This window comes from Pelodiscus sinensis, chromosome 2 (genome assembly GCF_052426305.1).
Source record: "Pelodiscus sinensis isolate ZL-2025 chromosome 2, ASM5242630v1, whole genome shotgun sequence".
In the NCBI taxonomy this organism is placed as follows: Eukaryota; Metazoa; Chordata; order Testudines; family Trionychidae; genus Pelodiscus; species Pelodiscus sinensis.
Genome location: NC_143053.1, coordinates 258,882,497 through 258,908,055, shown reverse-complemented (window position 1 = coordinate 258,908,055; position 25,559 = coordinate 258,882,497). Strand labels below are relative to the sequence as shown.

At 53.8% G+C, this 25,559-nt stretch overlaps 2 protein-coding genes across 9 annotated transcripts in view; one reads left to right on the top strand and one right to left on the bottom strand.

The window, feature by feature from the left end:
• The window catches only part of CCM2 (CCM2 scaffold protein), an 84,230-nt gene extending 69,068 nt beyond the window's left edge, over positions 1–15,162 (top strand). For 5 of the 7 annotated variants that reach the window (XM_075923004.2, XM_075923001.2, XM_075923000.2 and 2 more), the window contains one exon: positions 7,071–15,162. In XM_075923004.2, coding sequence (XP_075779119.1) covers positions 7,071–7,351 — 281 coding nt within the window. In that variant the 3' untranslated portion in view covers positions 7,352–15,162. The other 2 variants (XR_012902154.2, XM_075923005.2) reach the window with 2 other exon arrangements.
• A 7,758-nt stretch (positions 15,163–22,920) lies between these two features.
• LOC102463830 (uncharacterized) overlaps positions 22,921–25,559 on the bottom strand; it is a 37,749-nt gene continuing 35,110 nt past the window's right edge. For both annotated transcript variants that reach the window (XM_075922998.2, XM_075922997.2), the window contains exons 6-9: positions 25,263–25,409; positions 24,252–24,383; positions 23,443–23,565; positions 22,921–23,099 (exon numbers count right to left, since the gene is read on the bottom strand). In XM_075922998.2, the coding sequence (XP_075779113.2) occupies positions 23,085–23,099; positions 23,443–23,565; positions 24,252–24,383; positions 25,263–25,409 (417 nt within the window). In that variant the 3' untranslated portion in view covers positions 22,921–23,084. The remainder of the gene's footprint in view (positions 23,100–23,442; positions 23,566–24,251; positions 24,384–25,262; positions 25,410–25,559) is intronic.

The window sequence follows — 25,559 nt, the reverse complement described above, 5'->3', positions numbered from 1 at the left end:
AATTATCGTTCGCAAAGGTGACAGGTGTTCCTCCCACATCCATGGGAACGCAAATGTGTTGTCTTGGCCACCAGAGGGAGCCCACGCTTTACTTCCTGCATGCAGTACTGCCCCACTGAGAGCTGCAAGGAAAACGTTCATAGTTTAGGTCGGAGAAGGGCATGTTTTCTGTGGCAGTGCCTACCAAGACCGAAGTAAAAACCATCCAGAAATCAGACAGTGCTGAGTGCAGCTGCTCTGCCAAAGTGAGGAAGGAGAACAAGAAGCTTCCTACAATTTGGGTATAAATAGCTCCATAAAATAGATACTTATGAAATATTCATGTATTGATTATGTTAGTTGATGGAAATAAGGGAGTTAAACAGTAACTACCCTTTAGGGTACAGCTACCAAAGGATTCAAGAGGAGATATTTTTAGGTGAAGTTCTAGTGTCATGTACATGCTGCTACAGTGGAGAGGAAAGAGGTATATTAAAATTGGATAATGTGCAGAAAAGGGCAACAGAAATGATCAGGAGTATGGAACAGCGTAGATTAAAAGACCACGATGCTTCAGCTTAGAAAAGAGGCAGCTAAGGCTGGGGCGGGGGGATATATAAGAGGCCTCTAAAATCACAAACGGTGTAGAGAAAGTGAATAGGAAAGTGTTGTGCCCCCTTCCAAGAATACAAAAACCCGGATCACACGGTGACGTGAATAGGTAGCAGGCTTAAAATAAACAAAAGGAAGCACTTCACACAACACACTCAACCCGTGGAGCTTGTTGCCAGGCAATGGTAGGTATAGCTGGGTTAGGGAAAAAGAAATAGGTCCATCAGTGGCTATTAGCAAAGATGATCAGGAACAAAACCCCATGCTCTGGGAACCCCTAACCCTCTGCGTGCCAGAAGCTGTGACAGGGGATGGATCGCTCGATAACCGCCCAGTTCTGATGATTCCCTCTGAAGCTGCTGGTCCTAGCCACTGTCAGAAGGCAGGATACTGGGCTAGATGGTTCGCTGTCTGACCCAGCATGACTATTTGTATATTAATGCTTCATAAGAAGCTGGACTGTGTTTGTTTGAGCCTACCATTGACTGTCAGATTCTATGAAGGATGTTAACGAACGGGTAATTTACTAGTTGAGTAGTCGAGGCGAGTAGTTCCATCGACTACTTGACTAGTTGATAGGCACTTCTGCATTCCTCCTTGGTCAGGCACGACTTGCCTTTCCATTTCCAATCTGATTAGCTTCTATGATGAGGTAACTGGCTCTGTGGACATGGGAAAGTCAGTGGATGTGATATACCTTGACTTCAGCAAAGCTTTTGATACGGTCTCCCACAATATTCTTGCCAGCAAGTTAAGGGAATATGGATTGGATAAATGGACTGTAAGATGGATAGAAAGCTGGCTAGACTGTCAGGCCCAACGCATAGTGATCAACGCCAGGTTGGCGGTCAGTTCCTAGTGGGAGTGCCCCAAGGATCTGTTTTAGGACCAGTTTTGTTCAACATCTTTATTGACCTGGATATGGTGATGGGTAGCACCCTCAGCAAGTTCGCAGATGACAGTAAGCTGGGGGGAGAGAGAGATACGCTGGAGGGCAGGGATAGGGTCCAGTGTGACCTGGACAGATTAGAGGATTGGGCAAAAAGAAATCTGATGAGGTTCAACAAAGACAAGTGTAGAGTCCTGCACTTGGGATGGAAGAATCCCCAAGCATTGTTACAGGCTGGGGACTGACTGGCTAAGTAGCAGTTCTACAGAAAAGGACCTGGGGGTTACAGTGGATGAAAAGCTGGGTCTGAGTCAACAGGCCGCCCTTGTAGCCAAGAAGGCTAATGGCATATTAGGATGCCTTAGGAGGAGCATTGCCAGCAGATCTAGAGAAGTGATTATTCCCCTTTATTCGGCTCTAGTGAGGCCGCATCTGGAGTATTGTGTCTAGTACTGGGCCCCCCCACTGTAGAAAGGATGTGGACGCATTGGAGAGGGCCCAGCGGAGGGTGACCAAAATGATTAGGGGGCTGGAGCGCATGACCTATGAGGAGAGGCTGAGGGATTTGGGTTTGTTTAGTCTGCAGAAGAGAAGAGTGAGGGGGGATTTGAGAGCAGCCTTCAACTTTCTGAAGGTTCCAAAGAGGATGGAGAGAGGCTGTTCACAGTAGTGACAGTTGGCAGAACAAGGAGCAATGGTCTCAAGTTACAGTGGGAGAGGTCCAGGTTGGATATTAGGAAAAACTATTTCCCTAGGAGGGTGATGAAGCACTGGGATGGGTTCCCTAGGGAAGTAGTGGAATCTCCATCCCTACAGGTTTTTAAGTCTTGGCTTGACAAAACCCTGGCTGGGTTGATTTAGTTGGGATTGGTCCTGCCTTTGGAAGGGGGTTGTTCTTGATGACCCTCTGAGGTCTCTTCCAGCTCTGTGATTCTATGAAATGTACAAGCGCCCTGTTTGGAGCTCTTGTACATTTCAAAGGAGGAATGAGGATCAGTCCCCAGCTGACTCCAGGCTCCACGTGGCATTTCAAAGCAGCAGCGCAGCATGGAGCCCAGAGGCAACGGGCCTTTCTGCTGGCCTTGAGCTGCATGTGGGGTGCCAGCTTTAAAATGTACAAGAATCCCCAGCAGGGGCTCGACGTGGCGTTTCAAAGCGGTAGTGCCCTCATGGAGCCGGAGGTCACTGGTAGACCTAGAGTCCCCCATTGACCCCGGGCTCCATGCTGCGCTGCTGCTTTGAAATGCCACGTGGAGCCTGGAGTCAGCTGGGGACTGATCCTGGGCTCCGCGTGGCATTTCTGCAGAACCCGGGATCAGCCAGACACGGGCTCCCTGTGGCGCTGCTGCTTTGTAGTACCACCCCCCTCTCTAAAGTTTCCCAGCCCAGAAAGGCTCATTGTCCTCCAGCTAGTCTGACATTCTGAATAACTCAGACCAGAGAACTTCCCCAACCAATTCTTAGAGCAGAGTTTTTAGAAAGTCCATACTTAAATGCAGTGAATGGGCACAACCCACTTCTTCATATGAATGGAGTTAAGGGGCCCAGGGTCCAAATACATAGTAGGGGATGGGGAGGAAAAGAGAAGGGGAAAATGGAGGAAAATATTGTCAATTAGTGTCCATGCTAAATTAGGCTAGTAGAATGGGCTCTAAGTATTCTAAGTACCCAGTGCTTGGCTTTTTGTGTCATTGGGATGAGGAATGTAGCGGCTCATCCAGGTCAGGCCTTTGTTTAAACTTCTATTCGGATTTGTAAATGAAACCAAGTTCTGCAGCTTCCCTTTCAAGCTGGCTTTTGAAATTGCTTTGAAATAATATAGACCCGTTCAGATCCATGAGTGAGTGCCTGGGCAAGCTGAAATGTTCCTCAGCGGGTTTCTGGGTGTTACCTTTTTGAATTGATTTGTGTTCGTTAGTCCTTTCCCATAGAGACTGTCCAGTTTGGCCAGTACACATGGCAGAGGGCATTGCTGGCACTTGATGGCATAGATCATATTGCTGGATGTGCAGTTATAGGAGCCTTTGATGTGGTGGCTTGTGGTTAGGTCCTGTGATGTCACTTCTGTAGATGTGTGGACAGAGTTGGTACCGGAGTTGATGGCAGGGGTGGGTTCCTGGATGAGTTTGGAGGTGTGCTGCGGGGTTACTGGAAAGAATTTGTTTGAGGTGAGGGGGTTGTCCGTGGGTCTCTTGTGTGGACTGGTCCAGTCTGAGGTTGATGCTGCAGGACTATTTGTGTTTAGTTTTTTCAGTCAGACTAACACAGCTACCTCTCTGAATCCATTCCTAAGTTATCAGCGATGGGAAATCCACCACGGCCTTTGGAAAATGTTCCAATCGTTAATTACCCACACCATGAAAAAATATGCTTTTATTTCCAGGTTGAATTTGTCTAGCTTCAGCTTCCAGCCATTGGACAGTTACAACTTTCTCTGCCAGATTGAAGAGCCTGCTATTAAATATTTGTTCCCCACGTAGATACTTACAGACTGAAACCAAGTCACCCCCCACTGTCTCCTTGTGTAGCTAAGCAGCTGGAGCTCTTTGAGCTGGTCACTAAACCCAGGTGTTTCAATCTGTTGCTTATCTTCATGGCTCTTCTCTGAGCCCTCTCCAATTTACCGATATCCTTCTTGAGCGTGGGTACCAGAACTGGACACTGGATTCCAGCCGTAATCGCACCCGTGCCAAATAGAGGTAAAATAACCTCTCTGCACCTGCCCGTAATTCTAGCAGGCGTCTGGGAAATAGTCTACAGAAGCACAAGCCGCTCAGCGGTGCCCCAGTTCTTTGCTTTTAACGGTAAATTGCAGTTTTTTGGTGAAGGGGAGGCTCTGTGATGAGTGGGTCTGGCTACCTCTCTCCTCTGTTTTCTGTGTAGCCTGCCGGATTCCTCTCCCACAGCGTAACAGCTCAGAGACCTGCCGTCATTCCATGGGCCCCACAAGGAGTCTTTTATTATGATGATGCTTTGAGCCAGAGTGCCATGCATGCTGCTAGGCTCGTGGTACACAGGGGTACAAAATGGGATTTCTTCTGCCAGGACCCAGGGCTTCCTCCTTGCAGTTTGTTTTCACCAGTGCCCACGGCTGAGCATTGCTCGCCCGGTCAGGCTGTTTGAGGCTGTTGGTGCTTGTTTATTTCCTAGACTCTGGTCCTAGCCAGGGGAACTGCCTTGGAAATAGTCTTGAAAAGCCCAAGTCAGGTGCAGTGTTGTCTTCTTCCCCATTCCAGAGGACATGACCTATGAGGGAAGGCTGAAAGAATTGGGTTTGTTTAGTTTAGAAAAGAGAAGACTGAGGGGGGACATGATAGCGGTTTTCAGGTATCTAAAAGGGTGTCATGAGGAGGAGGGAGAAAACCTGTTCATCTTGGCCTCTGAGGATAGAACAAGAAGCAATGGGCTTAAACTGCAGCAAGGGAGGTTTAGGTTGGACATTAGGAAAAAGTTCCTGCCTGTCAGGGTGGTCAAACACTGGAATAAATTGTCCAGGGAGGTTGTGGAATCCCCATCTCTGGAGATATTTAAGAGCAGGTTAGATCAATGTCTATCAGGGATGATCTAGACAGTGCTTGGTCCTGCCATGAGGGCAGGGGACTGGACTCGATGACCGCTCGAGGACCCTTCCAGTCCTAGTGTTTTATGATTCTGTGATTGCAACTCCCTGTGGAACCATGGGGACTGCCTCAGTCCAGGCTGAATTGGGCTGATTAGTGAGTTGCGGGATCTTGGTGGTCTGTACCCTCAAACAGCCTTCTGTCTCCGGTCCTCTGGCTGAGGCTATTGGAGTGCTCTTAGGATGGAGTACTGAGCCCTGGCCAAGGGTGGGAAGGAATATAATGCCATGAACCCGTGGTGCAAGGTCCACCAAGAAATTGGCTGTGATGGAGTCTGTTTTTGGTGCTGCTTTAATACAATTAAGCTGTCCCCTAATGATCTCACTACTTGCCGTGTTGGTGCCTGGCTATTAGACAGATGCTGTTGGTGAGCTAATATCTTTTATTGGGCCAACTTCTGTCTTTCACCAACCGACACGAGCATTTTTATGGGCCACCTCGCTCACCTGGTTTGTCGAATCCCATCGGTATTCTCCTCCCGCTTTCTCCCTCCTGCTTGCTATGTCTGGTTTGAAACTTAGATTAGGGCTGCGCTGTCCATCTAGACCAGTGGTCACCAACCAGTCGATCGGGATCTGCGGGTAGATCTTGGAGCCTTTGTAGGTGATCCTGACTGGTTTGGCCAAGAGGTTATCAAGAGCCAGCGCTTCAGCTTCCCCTTGCCCTGGGGAGCCTCCTGCTTTCTGGGCAGTGTGGGGTAGGGAGAGGAGGGTGCTGATGTCAAGGTGCCCCCTCCCACTCTGTATCCTGTCTCCACAGAGCAGAGGGAAGGGGCACACCAGGGCTTAGGATGGACTTTGCAGGCTGCTTTAGGGAGTGGTCTAGGGCCAGGGCATGGGTGAGCCTGCCTTAGCCCCACTGCACCACCACCCAGGAGCCACCAGCAGTGCCCAGCTGGAGTCCACATTCCGAACTCCTACCTCAGTCACGAACCCCCTCCTGCACTCCAAGCACCCCTGCATCCAGACACCGTCCCAGAGCTTGCACCTAGAACTCCTCCCACATCCCAGCTGCCTGCCCCAGCAGCTCAAAGCCCCTCTCACACTCCAGATCTCTTCATCCAAGACCAGAGCCTGCCCCCAGCCTGATGAAAGTGAGGGAGGATGGAGTGAGCAGGGGCGGGGCCTTAGCGAAGGGATGGGAAGGAGGCGGGGCCAGGGTATTTGGGTTTGAGGTAGATCTTGGATTGCACTTCAATTCAGAAAATGATCTCGCGCTCGAAAAGGCTGGAGACCCCTGATCTAAACAGTAACCAGGGTTATGCTGGCACGGTGTCAGAGCCGCTCCCTCCTGTCCTAGGTGCCCCAGATCCCGCTGGTCGGGCTGGGAGATGGTGAATAGCTGCATGGGGACAAAGCGTGAGTGTAACTGGCGATGGCGTGCTTCTCGGAACCCGCAGCAGCTGGCAGCGCTCCTGGGCAAAAGGAGAGTGCGAGCTTGGGAGGACGTTCTTGTGGGGACAGAGCAGTTGTTCTTGTCTCTTGCTTTGTTTAAACTCAGTAGTGCTCTACATTCCGGGTCCCTTCCGCCTGAGCATCTCCTGGTGCTTTGCTGTCCTGAGCGTCCCCACGTGTGTGGTGTAAGGAAGCTGTCCCGCGTCCCCACGTGTGTGGTGTAAGGAAGCTGTCCCACGCCTGGGTTACAGGCGGCGGGAAGCTGTCGCACAGGAGGTGCAACGACACCATCCCATGCGCTGGCATTGGGTGACTTGAGTTTTAGTTAAAACAACCCCCCCCTCTGTTTGAGCCTCAGATCTTGGGGGTGAAGGGAGAGGAAAGGATGACACAGGATGAGTCAAAAGCTGCCTCTTGGCTTTCTTGGCGTCCTACAGCCAACTCCTGAAGGCTTTCCGTGGGCAGACCTCTCCCTGATAAGAACATCGTGAATATAGTCTTGGTCAGGGTGATGTCCCGCTAAATGTATTGACTGACTGACTCATTTTTCCTTCTTGTTTGTCTCTTCCTGGGAAGGCCTTAGACCATTCATTCCTGAAAAGGACAGCCAACACTTTGAGAACTTCCTAGAAACCATCGGGGTGAAGGATGGCCGGGGGATTATCACAGACAGTTTTGGGAGGTACAGACGGACTCTGAGCACTACCTCCAACTCAACGACCAACGGGAATGGGGCAGCGGGGAGCTCAGATGACCAGTCTGCCCCTTCTGAGGGAGACGAGTGGGACCGGATGATCTCCGATATCAGCAACGACATTGAAGCGCTTGGATGCAGCATGGACCAGGATTCCTCATGAGACACAGCAGGGGCAGGAGGATGAGAAGCCTGCTCCTTTCCAAGGGGCTTTATTGTTCTCTCCCACCCTTACGTAGCAAGTGCAGCAACCTTTGCTGCTGTCTTCCTGCCCTTCCCGTCTGAGAGGCTTCGGGGATGAATCGGGGTGTGATTATTCCCCTCCCCCCCCGTCAGCGGCTTCATTGGCATCCGTGCCTGATTTGTGATGGTGACTGGGGCTCGTCTTACTGTGAAGACACATGTCCTGGCGCAGGTGAGCATGCTGCGAAAGAGGAACCCGGGTTGGGGGATGGAGCCAGAGTCCCTCCTTCCGACTTCTAAGAACTCTCTGGTTTTGGGGTGTCCTTTGCTGCCGTCGACGCGAAGGAGCTGGGGCAAGAAACTTGCATTGAGCAGTAACCGCTCGCTGGGACCCTCTGGCAGGTTTACAGTTTTGCACATGATGTTCCTATTGTAACTCAGACTTTTTTAAAAACCGAAGTTTACCACAATGTGAATAATTTAAACCTATTGTTGGTGTTGTCAAAACATTTCTGACCCGCACCTGAAGGCTGTCTGTTGCGATACTGACATGAGTGGTTTGTCAGGAAGACCGGTGTGGGCTGTTCTAATTGCGAACATGACTTCTGGGCTGTACCCTTGCGGGAGGGGAGTTGGTTGGCATGGATAAACTTTGCCTTTTGTCTCTAGCACTCTGGTTCCAATTCAGCCCATAGTCCAGCGTGGGCCAGGAGCATTGGTGCGTTTAGCGCTGTCCTAGTGGACAGTCTAGGTCTAAAACCATTCAGCACGGCTGACAGCCTGCTCAGGAAAAGCCTAAGACCTGAGGGACGTAGGAGATGGAACCACATTTTTACCTCTAGCAAAGTCATTGGTTGGGCTAGTGTGCATCTGTGTTGCATGAGCGTGTGTGTGGTGAGAGCTCCCGTTGTGGCTTTTTGTGCTGTCTGGCCTGGGGCTGCCTGGATTCACGTTTCCGGTGCTGCTAGTCCCTCGGCCTTCACAAGCACAACTGTTCTCCTGGTAAAACCCACCCTCCGTCCCAGTCAGCGCATGTAAACGTGACCCGTTTCCTGCTGCTCCCCAGAGTGCCATGGTGCATCTCTACCTCCCCAGCGCCCGTGGCGTCTGACCCCACAAGGTGCTTGGGCACTTCCCTCTGGACTGACGTCTCTAGGGAGCTCAGCATCTGGCAGGATTGACTCCAAAAGCTGGCAATGGAATTTCCTCCAGGAAGCGACGGTAAATTCGTTCAGTCGCTTAGAAGGTCTCCTTAAAAGTTCTAAGAACTAGGATGTTCTAAGCCAGGCTGAGGAACATCACGAGCTGTTTGCTTGGGGAGTGGATTTTGGTCACCCTTGAAGGGTGAGATGGTAACAATTTAAACTGATAGTAAACTTTCTGTGAAATGAGCAGTGGGAAGCATGTATAATGTACAGGATGTATATATTATACAGGCAATTATAAATACACTTTTTTGTATTTGTATTCCATGGTGTCATATCTATACTGGCCACTATAACCTACCGGTTGATACGTCAGCCCTTTCAGTAGCAAATCCCTAATTGTTAACGGACTCCAGGGTTTTCCCTTCACTCTTTTGATACAACTGAAAATAAATTAAAACCACCTGGTGGCCGGGCACGTTAGTTTAAGGATACAAAGGCACCAGGGCTAGACAGCTGGCATTCTCTTACTGCATGCCCTGCCTTCCTTACCTCTTCAGTAACATCCACTGCCGGAAATAAGAAATGCCCATAGATGATGGTTCATTTTTGTTCTTCACTCATATTCTGGTCAGGAATCTTTCCCCCGCATTGGCGAAATTTGAAGATGAGACCCTAGGGTGACTTTAAAACCAAACTATGTAAAACCAAAAACCCAAAGGGAAAACCATCCATGGTTCATGTCGAAATTCTGAACCATCCAGATTATTTTCTGAGCTGGAAATGGTACGGTCTAGGGATGTAAAATCCCAGTCAATCAGTTAACCAGTTAAACGTTAGGTTAACCCAATGTGTAACTATCTAAGTGGGATCTGTGGTGGGCTTCCCACTCCCAGACCCATGCAGGGCTGGCTCCTAGCTCCTAGCGCCAGCTGTGTTGAGTGGGCTGCCAGCACAGGCTGCTGGGGAACCAGTGAACTGTTAACGGGTAAGCCTCACCCAGTAAGGGTGATGCTTAGCAGGTAACCAGCTATCCATTCACATCCCTTGTACTGTCCAAGACGTGTGTGACTAATAGGGAATGGATAAAAAGCAGCGGAGCCTTTGGATAAAACTAGAACTGTGCTGAGAACTTGCAGATGCTTTGGCTTGGTCTCGGAAGAGAGGAAGTTGCTGAAGGACGGGATCTCTAGGGAGACCTTACACATGCAATGCTGGCTGCTTTTTAAAAAACCCTTCAGCATAAACCACGAATGCAGTGGTGAGAGTTTCTTGCTGCTGAAGTTTCCCCAATGTCTGGTCTCACTGTGGAAGGAGACAGTGTAGCACCAAAGGGGTTCTTTTTGCTTTCTGCACATGTAACAAACACCCGCAGCTCTTCCTGCAAAACATGCGTTTGACTCAAACCGATCCTGCCCCTAGGAGCTAGATGGCAACCTTTCCAAATCGTCACCCATCCCACAGAGCATTGGTCCCTAATGTACGTTTTGGAGAATCACAGGTTTTCAGTGGTCTCCCAGGTGATATTGGCTATTTTCCCATCGCTTCTGAGACGCTTCTCTCGCCATTAGAAAGTGTTCCCTGATTCAGCTAACTTCCCTTGCCCCCTGCTTGTATCCCATTAACCTTCCCAAACCCCTTTTCCTCTTCCTTGCGGTCGACCTCTCTATTGCTCATAAACCCCTTCCCCCAGCCCTATTGCTATAGCCAAGCCAGTTACTTTTATCTTCCCCCTCTAAACCAGTTGCTCCAGCCCTATAATCTTCTCATTTCCCTGTTGGCCATTTCTCTGGCCTTGCAGTGCTCAGAAGGAGCAGAGTCTGCGCGCAGCTGTACCAAAACCTGCTGATCTTCTTGCTCAGTGCCAGGGAGATGTTGCACGTGGCTTGATACTGCGAAGTCGAAGTTGCTGTCCCCTAGCAGCCCTCTGTCTCTTGGCATGACTGCATCTCCAATGGGGATTTCCTCTCTCCTCACGTGCTCGCTTTGCCTTTGAGCGGGTTCAGTCTGCGGCCTCTCCTGCTGCCTCCTGCAAACGCTCCCAGGATGCCTAGGCTGCAGCGAGATGCCGTGGCCGCCCCATGCTGGCTGACTTGGGCACATGGGTCTGTGGCTTCAGCGCAGATACTCAGGCTTCGGGTGCTCTGGGATCCTCACAGGCTCCAGCCCCACCCAGATGTCTACACGGCAATCGATCAGCCCTGCAGCCTGGGTCAGTGGGCACGGGCCAGCCGTGGGTTTTTAATGGCCGTGGAGAGGTCCCCTCGCTGAGCGCGACCTGTTTTAAATAGGGGAAACGGAATGGGAAGCACATAGCTGCTCCCTGAGCTGGTTGCCTGGTTTCTGCAGCCCTCTGAACTGCAAGGGGAGGGCTGCACTTAGCAATACCAACCTGCCATTGACGGGGGCAGCCTCACGAACAGGCACGGGTCCCCTAAGAGCACACTGGATCCATGGTGGGCACTTGTATTTGTCCACAAACGAACGAGGGGAATCTGGTGGGGAGGCGTTGCAGCTCTTGGGCTCCTGGTACATCTCCCTCTTAAAGGTGGCAGTCTCTGCCTTACAGCCATCCTTTGGACAAGGGTAGCTTGTCTCTGAGCCCCCACCCTCCCAACACACATGTGTGTGTGCTTGTGCCTGGGAGGGAGAGTTGGAAACAGCTCCCTTGCATCAAGTTGAGTTTTGATTCCCATCCCCCCCCCCCTTGACAATTGTGCTCGAGAACACGAATGGATATGGCAATTTCTGACTGCGCCGTCTGGCCGAGAACGGAGTTCACATACAGTAGGGACGCGCTGCGTGTTGTTTTGAGAGGCCGAGAACACATTCAACATCTAGACTACCTAGTGTGGCTCTAGCCTTGAGCTTAAGTAGGGGGAAGAAATTGGGTTGTTGCCACACCCTTAAAGCGCTGCTTTAGCTTGGGTAAAAGCTCTAACAGACTTCTGACAACACTGCTTCCTCTGTGTCTTCTGCCTGTTTCCAGGGCTGCTTTGCATGCTATTGAGGGGGGTAAGTCGAAGCCATCGCTGAATTACCGTAGGCTAGTTTTCTGTACAGCAGAGAGACTTTCTAGCCTTCAGAAGGCTTAAAATGACGGTGACGTGGTTGTTGGTACATGGATCGTTCTTACGGTTGCCTCGTTCAAAGAGCCGGCCGGCCTGCCTGCCAAACACAGGAGCCTACGGTTTAAATCTATAGGTGGCTGCATTTTCAGGGACACTGGGCGCTGAAGTTTCCCAATGACTTCCACAGGGGCCGCAGAGCGCACGGCGCTCCTTGAAAATCCTGCCACCTTTTTGGGAGCTTGCGTCAGTCAAGCTTTGATCCTTTCTGATGTTGACTGTCCGCTGTGTGGAAATGTGGAAACCGTGTTGAAGTGAAGCCAGGTCAAACAAGTCAAGTCAAATCTTGCAGATGACCTGCATGCCAGTGGGGAATGGGAGATTGAGGCCGCTATCCCCTGCTGGATGAATTCCTGGCTAGCTCCAGAACGGAAAGGCAGGTTTCTCTTGCTGGCCATAGCCTATGTCTTGGCATTGGGTTTTCCAAACAGTTCTACTGGGCAAACTTTTTGACTGGGCCAAACTTGTCCCTGATGTAACGTAAATGCCTTCAATGCAGGGACCCCAAAGATTCCCCTCCCTTTTGGTACTTGAGTCCAAGACAGGTTATTTCATCCAGATGTGGCACTTTTACACTGTTGGGGTACGTGGAGGTCTACACTGCACGGCTCTTTCGGGATACCCTGCGTCTACCCGAGCTGCCTGTTATTTCAAAATATTTTTCAAAATAACGGGCGTGCTATTTCGCCAGCCTGGTGAACCTCCTTGCACGAGGGACAAGGGATGGCTCGAAATAATGCGTTCTTTAGCAATGTGGAGCTGTGTAGACGCGCCACATTTCAAAATAAGCGATTTCAAAACAGTTTTGAAAGGAGATACGCAATTTGCATAGTGCAAACCTTATTTTGAGTTTAGGGTGCTGTGTAGACACGTCCTAAGCGAACAGGAATATAGAGAAATGGGCCTGTGACAACTGTACACAAGACCTGTGCCTCGGTTCCCCTTTTGGCTCTGTAAATCAGTCCTGGTTCACTTAGCCTTCAGTAACCTCTTATTCATTAATAGCTAATAATTAACACACAGAAATAGTTCCAGGCTTCCATTACTAGAATTGTCAGGGCTCTATGATTTCAGCTGGTTGCCCGTTCGCCGGCAGCGTGCGCATACGCAATGCGGGTCTGACGCATGCGCGGTGCGGGGCTGGCGAGTGGATTTTGCCGCAGTTTGTCGAGCCCTGGCCATTGTCATCCATGGGCTGCTAGCAGCCTCTCTGGCCTTCCCAGATACAGTTGGTCCATGCTGGGCTCCTTCAGGGTGCGTCTCCCCTTGTCAGCATGCTCTTCCCCTTGCTGCTACCTTCCCAGACCCAAGGCCTCTCTGCTCCCGAGGCAAACCCCAGCTCTCTTCCCAACAGGCACTTCCAGTGGTCTCCCTTCCCCTGGGACTCGGACAGTTCTCGAGACTTACTATCAAATCGTAGCCCTAGTTCTGGGCCTGTTCCCAGAGAGATCTAGTCTACCTATGAGTTCTCCAGGCTTCAGCAGCAGCAGGGTTTCTCTCCCTGGGTGCTGCCTTGTTCTAGTAGCCTCTCCTAAGGCAGCTGCTCCATTTCTAATTGGCTACAGCGGTGCCACCTGGAGCATCTGAGTCTTCCCAGGTCTTCTCCACAGGGTTGTCATGCGTCAGTCAAACTTTGATCCTTTCTGAAGAACCCCTGACGCCATGATACGCTTCAGATGTGACCCCAGAGGTGGTAAGAGCTCTGCTCTGCGCCTAGCAGACTCTCCTGCATCCATGCCGTCTTGCTGCCACCATCTTCTGACTAGACCAGGCCTCTTCGGGCATTATTGACTCTGGTCCTTGGCCTAGAGAGCCTGGTGCAGCCAATATCAGCTGTCGCTGACTCGGTGCAAGTCCTCCTGTGGAGCAGATGGAATTGCCTGGTGTTAAATTCTTCCCCCGTGCATCTCTACCACCCCCTGAGTTCTGAGAGAAAATCCCTTTCTAGTGGTTTCATCTTCTCTGCTGCCTTAGCCGTAGACCTGGCTTTCCACTTCTTGCCCTGCTCCGCAGTCGGTGAAGTTTTGCACCATTGCCTGGCTTTGTGAAAAGGTGTTGTGTGACAAGGGGCCTTCCGAGGGGAGTTGTGCCTAACCTCAGCCGTACTCACTCCATTTCTGGGCAAGGTGTGTGTGACGCGCCCGGGGGAGGGAGCAGATGGGACGCAGTTTGCCCGAGTTGAGTGACTGGGTGAATTTCTCCATTCGCCAACCCAACACTTATTGTCATTCCTGACCATGATGGCTTAAGTCGGGATTTCCCAGAGCTCACCTGATGCTTACCGGTTGGCACCTTAATGGCAGGGCCTCGGGGGCTGCTGATGCCAAAGACTTATTCATTGGAAAAAAGCATCTCCTGAACGAGTTCTTAAATTGACCAGGCAGCTTTGTTTCCTCCATTTGGCTAGTCACTAGCAGGCAGGCCCATAGCAGGGTGGACGTTGCAACAGCCGGTATATAAAGCCACCAAATTACGTGGCCCAAAATATGAGACGATTGCCTGGGCAAAACAAAATTCCTATTCTTGCAGCCTACAGAATTTCAATGCCAAAAGGTGCATGAATGTGAAGGTGGAGATTTAAACGTTGCCGTCGAGTGGGTTTCTTTTTCAGGTTAACGAATTTACTTTGCCTTTCTTCTGGTTAGATTATCGTCCTTGCTTTCAGCTCGGTGTAACCCAGTCTTCCCTGTGCCAGGCGGGAGCAAGGCCTTGTAGCTTCTAAGCTCGCATTGTGCTGGAGAGCATAAAGGCAGCCCGGTTGATCTTACGCAATGGATAGGCATGGGGCAGCGGTGAGAGATACTGATGCCAACAACATGTGTCTAACCTTTCCGTTGGATGCAGGCCTCTTGTGGATGCCTGTTAAATATTCCTGCAGGGTTTGTGCATTGGAGTCCAGGTTTTTTATAACAGCACAAAAGAGCGGTACAATGCTAAATCCATCTGTCCTTCTGAAACCGGGGCGGTGAGAGCATTTCTCCAGAAATGTTCTGTGGTTTGAGTTCATAGTGCCTTTTTCTATCTTCACTGTTTGGAAAGAAATGAAGTTTAACAGTCATTGAAGATTTGTGAAAATAAAAGCCTATTTTTGAAACCGTTGTATAATGAAATCTATAAAAGACCGATCAGCTGCAGTATTTTTTATATTTTGTTCATTGGAAGGCATGACTTAATTCTGGTATTAACTGTAGCTTTCAGTTTAGCTGGTGAGTGAGCAATGGATGCTTTGGTCCAGAGTGATTCTTGGCACCTCTGACCCTTGATCTGTCAGTGAGACACATCTCTTTCCTTTCCATTAAAAGTTTTGGTTCGTCTCTAAAGCCAACCAAGCTACCAAAGATCCAGTTGAGTTCAGTAAATTAAAACGGGGGAGTCTGCATGTTTGAACTGTGTGTTCGAAGTTGTGATGATCTTTGCCTTGGTTTCATCCACCATTATTTTATGCTGGTTTTTTTGTATGTATGCTTTATGTATGGAGTATTTGTTACAGCTAAATAAAATTCTGCACCTGACGCTTACTCTGGTCGTTCATGCTGTGTCACTGTCCTTTGTTTGAATTCCGTCTGTCTTGGGCAATCGTTGGGAAATACTTTGGCTTCCTGGGTTTAGCAGAAGGCAGCTTTGACCTGTTTCAGCCCAGTCACAGCACCCGTCCAATCGACAGCTCCTAGGAAGTGGCTGGAAAGCATCCTGTTGACGTCAGTGGGCTGCGGAAAAGGACCCAAGAGTTGTCTACTGCAGCTATGGAGGTAAAAACAGCTCAGGGCAATGAGTGGGGAAGAGACGACCAGTTTGCTTTTCCTAATATGTTCCCAAAGCTAACAGGGCTGCTCCTATCCCCTCGTGCTATGTGAAATCCCACCTACCCACAGAGCCAGTGGCCTTCTGGCACCTTTTAATAATGGAGTGGATAAAATGGAACAAATAAAATAAAGATTTCCGGGTGCTGCCTCAGTAGTCCCTCCTGGGCCACCTGGCCCGCCCTGTGTGTGCCAGAAAAGTCAGTGCCCATGGCAACAGCCTCCTCTTTCCCGTGGGGCCCATGCTGCTCTGAGTGCCTAAAGCCCATAGCTCGTGGAAGTCAGAGAAACGTGAGCCGATCCACTCAGTCTCGGCCAAAGCAAGCTAGTTCCCTAGTGCTTGGTCTCCTCTTGACTCAAGCCATCAGGAGTAGACTTTCGCAGGCTCGTCGAGGGGTTAGAACATAAGAACGGCCATACTGGGTCAGACCAAAGGCCCTTCTAGCCCAGTATCCTGTCGGCCGACAGTGGCCAGCACCAGGTGCCCCAGAGAGGGTGGACCGAAGACAATGATCAAGCGATTTGTCTCCTGCCATCCCTCTCCAGCCTCTGACAAACAGAGGCCAAGGACACCATTTTATCCCCTGGCTAATAGCCTTTTATGGACCTAACCTCCATGAATTTATCCAGCTTCTCTTTAAACTCTATTATAGTCCTAGCCTTCACAGGTTGTGGTTTGTCAGATGATCCACCTGCTTCTTTTGTTGTTCCTCTGCATCCCAGTGTGTGCAACAGTTCCACTAATGAAATCCTTCTCCCACTACGTGTCCACAGCTATTGCAGACTGCTCTCCCTTCTTGCCAACAAGCAGGATGAAGCAGAGAGAGTGGCATCTTCTTGCTCATGTAGGGGCCGGAGCAGAGGCTGACACTCTAGGGGCTGCTGCAGAGCAGGGGCCGAGAGGGACGAGCATGTGTCACCTCTGTGCGAGGGGTATTTTACCTCTGCTCCCCACGGCTGCCTCGTGGAGTGTTTGCAAACGCCAGTCTCGTGCACTGCTTCCTGCGACAGGCTCTCTGGTCTCTCCCCGCTGTTGGGCCGGGTTCTGATTGTCAGAGGCTGGCGACGCGGAGGCCATCTGCTTATAGCCGTGGGTAGAATCATAGGACTGGAAGGGACCTCGAGAGGTCATCGAGTCCAGCCCCCCGCCCTCAAGGCAGGACCAAGCTCCGTCTACACCATCCCTGACAGATGTCTATCTAACCTGTTCTTAAATATCTCCAGAGAGGGAGATTCCACCACCTCCCTTGGCAATTTATTCCAATATTTGACCACCCTGACAGTTAGGAATTTTTTCCTAATGTCCAATCTAAACCTCCCCTGCTGCACTTTAAGCCCATTACTCCTTGTCCTGTCCTCAGAAACCAAGAGGAACAAATTTTCTCCTTCCTCCTTGTGACACCCTTTTAGATATTTGAAAACCGCTATCATGTCCCCCCTTAATCTTCTTTTTTCCAAACTAAACAAGCCCAGTTCATGAAGCCTGGCTTCATAGGTCGTGTTCTCTAGGCCTTTAATCATTCTTGTCGCTCTTCTCTGTACCCTTTCCAATTTCTCCACATCTTTCTTGAAATGTGGCGCCCAGAACTGGACACAGTACTCCAGCTGAGGCCTAACTAGTGCAGAGTAGAGCGGCAGAATGACTTCACGAGTTTTGCTTACAACACACCTGTTGATACAAGCTAGAATCATATTTGCTTTTTTTGCAACAGCATCACACTGTTGACTCATATTCAACTTGTGGTCCACTATGACCCCTAGATCCCTTTCCACCATGCTCCTTCCTAGACAGTCGCTTCCCATCTTGTATGTATGGAACTGATTGTTCCTTCCTAAGTGGAGCACTTTGCATTTCTCTTTATTAAACCTCATCCTGTTTACCTCTGACCATTTCTTTAACTTGCTAATTCAAAATGACCTTATGTCCCTATCCTCCAAAGAAGTTGCAACCCCACCCAGTTTGGTATCATCTGCAAACTTAATAAGCGTACTCTCTATGTCTTCTGTTGCGGATCCCCATTGCACAGGGCTCCACTGATTTCCCCTGCTGTATCCGCTTGCTTAACACACAGTTTCGTGTGTGTCTCCTGCTTTGTCGTGCTAGGACCTGATGAATCTGTCCTCACCAGGAGCTGCACCTCTCCTTGGGGAAGTCTTGACTCAAAGCTTTGCCGGTTCCTTTGTCCCTCTTTTAAAGCAGTCATGTGGCTCCAAAGCAAGGTCATAGCACCCAGCTTCATTCTGCTTACCAAATAGGGTTGCCAGGTGTCTGGTTTTGCCCTGGACAGTCTGGTATTTGAGCTTTCTGTCCGGGAAAGGAATGGAGAAAATACCAGACATAGAAATGTCCGGTATTTCCTAATTAAGTTTTATTATCATCAGGAGTATCCGTACGTAGTTGCATACAGCCTGTCTACCAGCCAGGCCGTATGCAACTACACAGTAGGGAGGATGGAGCAGTGGGGGCGGGGCAATGGAATCCCTGGGGCAGGACTCACTCCTGCGCCCAAGTCAGTCCTACACCCTGCTGGTGGGTTCCTCCCCGCTCAGCCCTGCTCCTCCGACCTCCTCCTGGCTGGGGTTGGCTCCTGGCTTCTGCCTGGCGGATCCAGGCACCCCTGAGAGTGCAGTGGTCGCCATGATCCGGCCTAACTGTGCCAGTCCGCTCCTTCTTGGACTCAGCGGCTGCTTTGTGACCCTCCTACCGGCTCGTCCCAAAGGATGCCGGGAAGGCCAAGTCCCAGGGGTGTAGTGAGATGAGGGCCTAAAACATAAGCCCATGCAGCATGGGGCTGAGGCCTCACTACCACTAGACAAACCATGGCAAAGCTAAGCTGTGAGCAAGAGGCAGAGCCCTGCTCTCAGGACGTGGCAGGAACAGGGCTGAGAGCAAAAGCCTCCTTGGTAATAGGCCCAGGTGCAGAACAGTCAGTGGTACTGGTCAGTCGTTGAAATCACATGATGTCACTAGCTCATTAGAAAAGATCTTGGCTCCCCCCTTGATACAGACCCAGGTTCAGGAAAGGATGTGGGTGGAGATGCTCTAATTGTGGTGAGATGTTGGGGTTCCTCTGAGCCTGCAGCCCCGTAGCAGCCAAACCAGACTCCAGCAGCCAGAGAATAGAGGGGTTTACTGCTTCTCCCGGATACAGCCCAGACGTGATGTGTCTACAGGAGTCTGGGCCGGGATACCTCAGGCCCCTTGAGATGGGGTGCTTGGGCCCCTAGATTCCAGCCCCCTCCTTAGGCTGGTTCCTTTATGATTCCTGCCCCAGACTGCTCCTTCCCTCAACACTCATGTCCTAGTTCCCTCGCTGCCCTCAACCGGTCAGACCGGTTGGGTCTCAGACAGCCCACCTGCTGGGCAGTGCTCGGGACACTGGCCAGCAGGCGTCACCCACAGCCCAAGCATAGCAACCAGCAAGGTACTGACACATCACACGAATCAAACCACGAGGGTGGTGACCTGACCCGTCAGCAGTGGGGTGGGAGTTGTCTGTACCTGTATATAAGATGGTGTCTTGGGGGGACAGCGGGACCGCCCACCGCTTGAGTCATTCCAGTGTGGCAAGTACACAGGGCCAGTAGAGTCTGCTGCCAGCTGTTACTGTACTTTGCTTAACAATAACCCTGGCCTGGCACCTTTGCTGCTCAGCTGATTTACAGCCTGTGGGGGCTCTCTTGGAGTCCACTAAGTGCACAAGGTGACTCAGCACACACCACAGAGCGCACGCGGGGATGCTGTAACGTAGATTGTGCTGTACTGCCACGTGTGTCCGGTGGTGTTGAAACCATCTGGCAACCCTACCAGTGGTGGGTTTAGAGATCTCTCCGTGCCTCTGGCTCTGCAATCGCTCACAACTTGCATGTGACTTTACTAGCTGGTGCCCACCACCAAACAGCCCCTGGTTTTCAGCTTCCACAAGTGGCTGCGTCATAGTTCCCAGCAAGGGAGGAGGGCGGGGTAGGCTGGCAGCAGTGGCGAAGGGCGTCTAGACCCACCTGGCCTGCCTCTCGTGTGGGGCACGACGGCTCCTTGTTACAGGGGCTAGTGAGTGGCCGAGAGCAGCTTGTAGCTAATGGGTTCCCCGCCCCCATGCAAAAGTCTTATCTTTCCAAGGCTCTGGGCTTGTCGGTTACTCGGAAGGACGGCACTTCCCCCGCCCTTGCTGCTTCTGGATGGGGGGGTGGAGGCAGTGCCTGGGGGGAGCTCTCTTTTAAGGCCGCTCCCTGTGTATGCTGGTTTCCGCAGAGCCGCCTGCTGGCCCCCCCCCATAGAGGCAGCAGTGTGGGGGGGAGGCAGGAGCCAGCCCCCCATGCGTACCCCTCACCCTTATGCTGCTGCGTGGAGGGGGAAGACGTGAGCTGGGCCATTGGCTCCCATGGAGCTGCCTGGGACAGCACTTTCTCCTCCCCCGTATCGGAGGTAGCAGTGCAGGGCAGCAGGTGGGAGTCAATTGTTAAACCGGCTTCCTGCCGCTGGATCCGAGGCAGCAGCGCAGGGTGGCCAGGGGCTCCCCGGGCGTGGGGCCCTGTGAGTACCCGTGTGACCACCAAGGGTTGTGTTAGTAATCATGTAGTGACAGCCTCTGTAGTTAGGGAGCAGCTTAGCCCGGCAGAAGGCCCAGCTTGCTGCCCCCTTGCACTTTGGCACTCCAGAGCCCCGTGGATGCCTGTCCTGCAGGGCGGCCAGCTGTGGGGCTAGCTGGGACACTGAGGCACAACCCTGAGCTCCTGATGGGTTTCACAGGGAACTGGTGGCCGACTGGTGACTTGCTGCTCGTGTGGTGTGGTCCTGAGTTGGGGGCACAGCTGCAACTCCATGGCACGTGTAGCAGCCAGCGGCCTCCCCTCTCCTCCCCAGCCACCCGGCCTGTGCTGGCTGCAGGTCAAGCCCTCATCCCCTGCAGTGCTGGAGTGGAGGGAGACAATTCTCCCAGCCTGCAGCCACTGATCTTTTCTCAGCCCCAGCTTTGGGGGGAGGGGGGGGGGGGGACACTGTCATTAACATGGGCAGGAGCTGGAAATCCTAAACACTGAAACATTTTGATTGTAGCCCTTACGTGGGGAGGGGCAGCCTGCCATTAGCTAAACTTCCGAAGCACAAAGGCCCCTTGCCTCAGACACCCCAAGATCTTACTGCAGCCAGGGTAGAAACAGGGCGTTTGACCATCTCAGCCCCGTGACTCAAATGCTTCAGAACCTACCCGACCAATCTGGGGGGAGGCTGATGCTGACCTAGTCCCTTGGAGAGAGCAATGGGGGGGGGGGGGGAGGAGAGAAGAGAATCTGGATCAGGCAGGTTCACACCCCCCCATTGTGGCCCTTATGGGAACAGCAGGCTCAGCAGGGCTGGCAATTGCAGACTCAGCATTCTCCCCCCAGCAACAAAAGCTGTTTTTGCAACTAAACAAACTTTCGGGCTTTCAGAAGAAAGCCGGCTGGCCTGCCGGGTGGGGGAGGAACCCAGGGCAGGGCCAGCAGCTTGCAGGGGCCCTTCCCCCACAGGCAAGTGGATTGCTGGGGTATGTACTTGGGGCCTGAGCTGGGAACTGGTACACACAGCAGCATGGCCTAGTGGTAAGAGCGCTAGACTAGCACCCAGCGGGGAGTCCCACTGGTCTCAGTTTCCCCACATGTAAACTCAAAGCAGCTTACTCTCAGGGCACAGCCCAGGATGAACCTACTGGGGCTAGTACAGGATGGGGAAAGAGCAGGTGGGGAGAGTTTGGGGGAGTGTGGCTCAGGGCTGGAGGGGGGGGGGGGGAGAGAAGAAGAAGAGGCTGGGGGGGGGAAGAAGAGATGAAAATTAGAGACCATCTCCAACTGCAGAGGGCAGCTCTGGCCTGCCCCAAAGCTCACATGCCTAGGGCAAGCTGTGCCCCAAGGAGAGCCAGGAGCCCCCCCCCCAGCCGACACAAACCAGCTCAGGGCTACTCCCTGCCTGTGACTTTTACATGCTCCAGCCCTGAGGCAGTGCTACTGGACCCCTCACCTTAGCAAGCGGGGGGGGAAGAGGAGCAGGGTTGTGCTGGGCTCCCAACTGGGAGCTCTGGCTAGGGTACATAGCAGCTCTCTCCCTGCACTGCTGCTGGCAGGCTCTCGGGTAGAGGCCTGTAGGGCCCAAGGGCTGGGGTGGGCCATAATTAGCAGGAGAGACTTCCCTGCTCAGTGGAGGAGATGCAGGGTCTGGGATGGAGGCTGGCTGTAAAAGGGAGCTTATGGTAAGGGATTGGGGTGCAGAAGGCAGTTGTGGCCTGGGGCACTGGACTAGGGGGCAGGGGTTTGGGTAGTTACCAAGACTCAGGAGGGAGTGGGAGCCAGGTCTGGGAAAGGGGTGCAGGAGCAGGTAGAGGGGTAGGGTACTAGAGGCAGGATCTGGGTAGGAGACTTACCTGCTTGACTCCCAGCCAGCAGCCTTAGAACCATAGAGCTGGAAGAGCCCTCAGGACGCATCAAGTCCAGCCCCCTGCTCCAGGCAGGACCAAGCCCAACTCAGTCATCCCAGCCAGGGCTTGGTCAAGCCAGGACTTAACCACCTCTAGGGCTGGAGATTCCACCCCCTCCCTAGGGAACTGTTTTTCCCCAATATCCTACCTTCTTAGGCCCTGCCCTGGCCAGGATGAACCTACCAGGGCTGGTACAGGATGGGGAAGAGCAGGTGGTGAGAGTTTGGGGGAGTAGCTCAGGGCATGGGGGAGGGGGAGGAAGAGGAGACCAGGAGGTCTTTGAATAGCTACCAGCCTACAGGGGAGAGGCCTGGTGACAAGCAGCACCCATTAGCCAACACCCCTCTCAGCTGTTTAAACAGGGCCCCACAACAGCTGCTGCTCCGTGGTGGGTAGGGGCAGGCGGTCCCTGGGCCAGATCTGGCCTCAGGGGTCTGACTAGTCAAATGAAGCTGTCCTAGCCCCATGGGCTTTGAGCACAGGGCCCCTGCCCTGCAGGGATGTTGTTTAGCCTTGGCATTGCCTAGGGCTGCTTCCCCCGTGCTCTGGGGCTGGCTGAAGGGACCCCTCCTCCCTAGGGCAGGGAGAGCCCTGGCTTGGCATAGGGCCTTCCCACAGGGCCCCAGGTTAGTCCTTGCCCCTCCTTCGCAGACAGCTGTCTGAGTGCAGACGCCAGGTGGTGGCTGCTGCTACCCCACCCGCAGGTGCACGGGCACTGTCTGCAAAGCCAGGCCGGTACTGAGCTCTCCAGCTAGCAGAGCCTCCACCGCAGCCTGGGGAAAGATGCTTCACCAAGCCAGCATGCGGCAGAGCCCCTGGTCCAAGCTCGGGGGCTAGGCCCTGCCTGTCTGCCCTGTTGCTGGAGCAGAACTGGCACTGCCCCCTTGCCAGGGTGGGAACCCTGCTCCCAGCTGCCGTGTAGACAGGCCCTGGCCCCCTCCGGCTTCCACCCCGCTGAGCCGGTGTCAGCCCCCAGGCCTGCCCCCGCCCCAGGCAGAGAAGGAAGGAGGCGGAGGCAGAGGCAGCGTGCGTTTCAAGTGACTACACGAGGCTGTTTTATTGAGCAGCATTAGAGATGCAGACGAGGAGGAATAGTTGCAGGTCTAGAGAGTATTGATACCAGCTGGACTGTAGAGGAGTAACTGTCCGTCTATACAGAGGGGGGGTCTGTTTGCACAGCCAGGCCAGCTGCTACATGGTCAGCTCCTAGGGGGGAGAGCAGAGGGTGAGAGGGGAGCCCAAGATTTTCCCTTGGATCCCCACTGGAAGGGCCTTGTGCTCCAAGTCCCCCCGCTTCTCAGCATTGGTCCAGCCAGGGCCCCCCTCAGGGAAGCATCCCCATTGGATTGCAGCTTGGTTTGACTCCCTCCCCTGTGCTCATCTCAAGGGCAGGGGCATTAGGACTTCGGGGAACTCCCCAGGAGGGCCCAAGCTCCTGTTCAGGCTTCGCCTTTTACTCCCCTCTTGGATACCTGCGCCCCTGCCTCAGTTTCCCCTGCTGAAGGGGGACGTGGCTTCCCCAGACGGGGACTAGTCGTGGGACTCTTACCATGATGGCGTTGACGATGTCGTTGTTGTTGTGCCGGAGCGCCCGCACGGCCTTGGGCCGCGACACGTTGGCCTGCGCCATCACCAGCTCGATATCTCTCACCTCCAGCCCCGTCTCATCCACCTGGGGAGGGGAGGCGGCACTCAGGGAGCTGCTGGGAGTCCAGAGCCAGCCCAGGCCTTGCTCACAGCCTGGCCCGTGGCAGGGGAGGGATTTGCTCCGGAGGCAGGACTGTCTCCACTTCATCCTGCTGGATCCTGGGCCGGATCCCTGGCCAAGGGCTGGCCAGCACCCAGGTCTGGAGCCACAAGCTGGACAGCAGGCTGGGCCTGCTCCTTGGCCACCGCCTGCCAGCACCTTACAGACAGCCGCCCCGCGGGGCCGGAGGCAGGGACTGAGCCAGCGGAGCCAGCAGGACAGGCGTTACCTCTGCCGGCTGGCCCTGCACTGGGGCTCTGTGCTGCCCTCCAGTGCAGCACCCTGTGGCCTTGATCCACGCCTATACCCTGCCCAGTTGGGAGAGACACTCAGCTATTGGCCCCTCCGCACCGCAGCCTCTTCCAGGCCAGCAAAGTCCGGCACCCGGGCAGGGCAGGCCGGAGGGTGCCCACAGCATCAGGGGGGACAATGAGCCTCCAGCGGACTCCAGCCAAGGCTGCTGCAGGACCAGGTTCATGCCTCAGCCTCCAGCAGGGGCCAGCGCGTCCGCACGGCCCAGCAGCCCCCTGGGCAGGGGGACGGAACAGTCCAGCCAGGCCCGCGCGTGGCTCCCCAACCCAGCCCAGGTGTGCGGTGCAGCCAGGCCTCACCTCCTCCTCTTCCTCACTCTCCTCCTTGATAGCCAGGGCAGGGGCCGCCTCGGTGATCAACGGCGAGTGCTCCATCGGCACCTTGAACTTCTCCGCCGCCGCCTTGTGCACCTGCTGCGACAGGTCTTCGATCTGCGGGGACAGAGCCGTCAGGGGCTGGGCGGAGACCCCGCCCGAGGGAGCCCCCACGGCAGCCTGCCAGCCGGGACGGGTAGGGGAGCCCGGCGGAAGGAGGAGCGCTCTGCCTGCCTCCAAGGACGGGTCACGGGGAGCCCTGGGCCCCCGAGCTCTCCCCTCCAGCCAGGGGGAGCACGCTGAGCCGGCTCCTTGGCCAGCCCCGCAAGGAGAGGAGAGCAGATCGGGGAGGGAGGGAAGCCAAGCGGTGCAGCAGGAAGACACCAGAGCGGGGACTCAAGCATGACCGGGCTGGGTCAGAGCAAAGGCCCATACAGCCCAGTCTCCGGCCTGCCCTCAGCAGCAGATGCCAGGCGCCCCAAAGGATGAACAGGGAATCCAGTGATCCCCCCCCAGCCCCGTCGCCCGTTCCCAGCCTGACAGAGGCTGGAGACCCCTCCCCGGCCCAGCCGGCCCAAACCTCCATGACTCCATCCAGCTCGGGCCCCGTTCCAGGCCTGCTCTCCCCCTCGGCCTGGCACTAGCTGCGGAGGGGCCAGTGTTTCCTCCTCTGCTTCCTACAGCTCTTGGAGCTCAGCCCTGGCGCCCTGTGGGGCTGGGAGTCCAGAGAGCCGCCCTGCTGAGGCCGGGGCACGGCTGTGAGCGTGCCCTCGCCAGGTGCCCCCCGCGGCGGCTCGTTAGGGCTCCCGTTTACACCAGGCACTCGGCTCTGACCAGCAAGAGCAAGTGGGACTGCAGGCCCCACAGCGGCTCAGTCGCTCTCCCGAGGGTGCGACCAGCTCTGGGCTGTGGCGAGCCGCGCCAGGTGGAACAGCAGGGCACGGGCCGGGCAACGCCCCAGCGGGTCACCATCCTCCCAGCTCAGCCCAGCCTCACCTTGGCTTCCCCAAACACGATGTAGATGTCGGACGCCGGGCTCTTGAACACGTCCGGCTTGGTGATCACAAACAGGATGTTCTTGGACTTCCGGATGGTGATCCTGGTGACGCCGTGAATCTGCCGCAGACCCAGCTTGGACATGGCCTGCGGGGAGACAGGCCAGCACGTTACTGGCCACAGGCAGCACCAGCCAGGGTGGGGACACCGGCAGGGACACCAGGGCGAGGACACCGGGGCCCTGGCGCGGCCTGTGCACCATGACATCCTGCTCCTGGGGAAGTGGGGCCAGAGGGG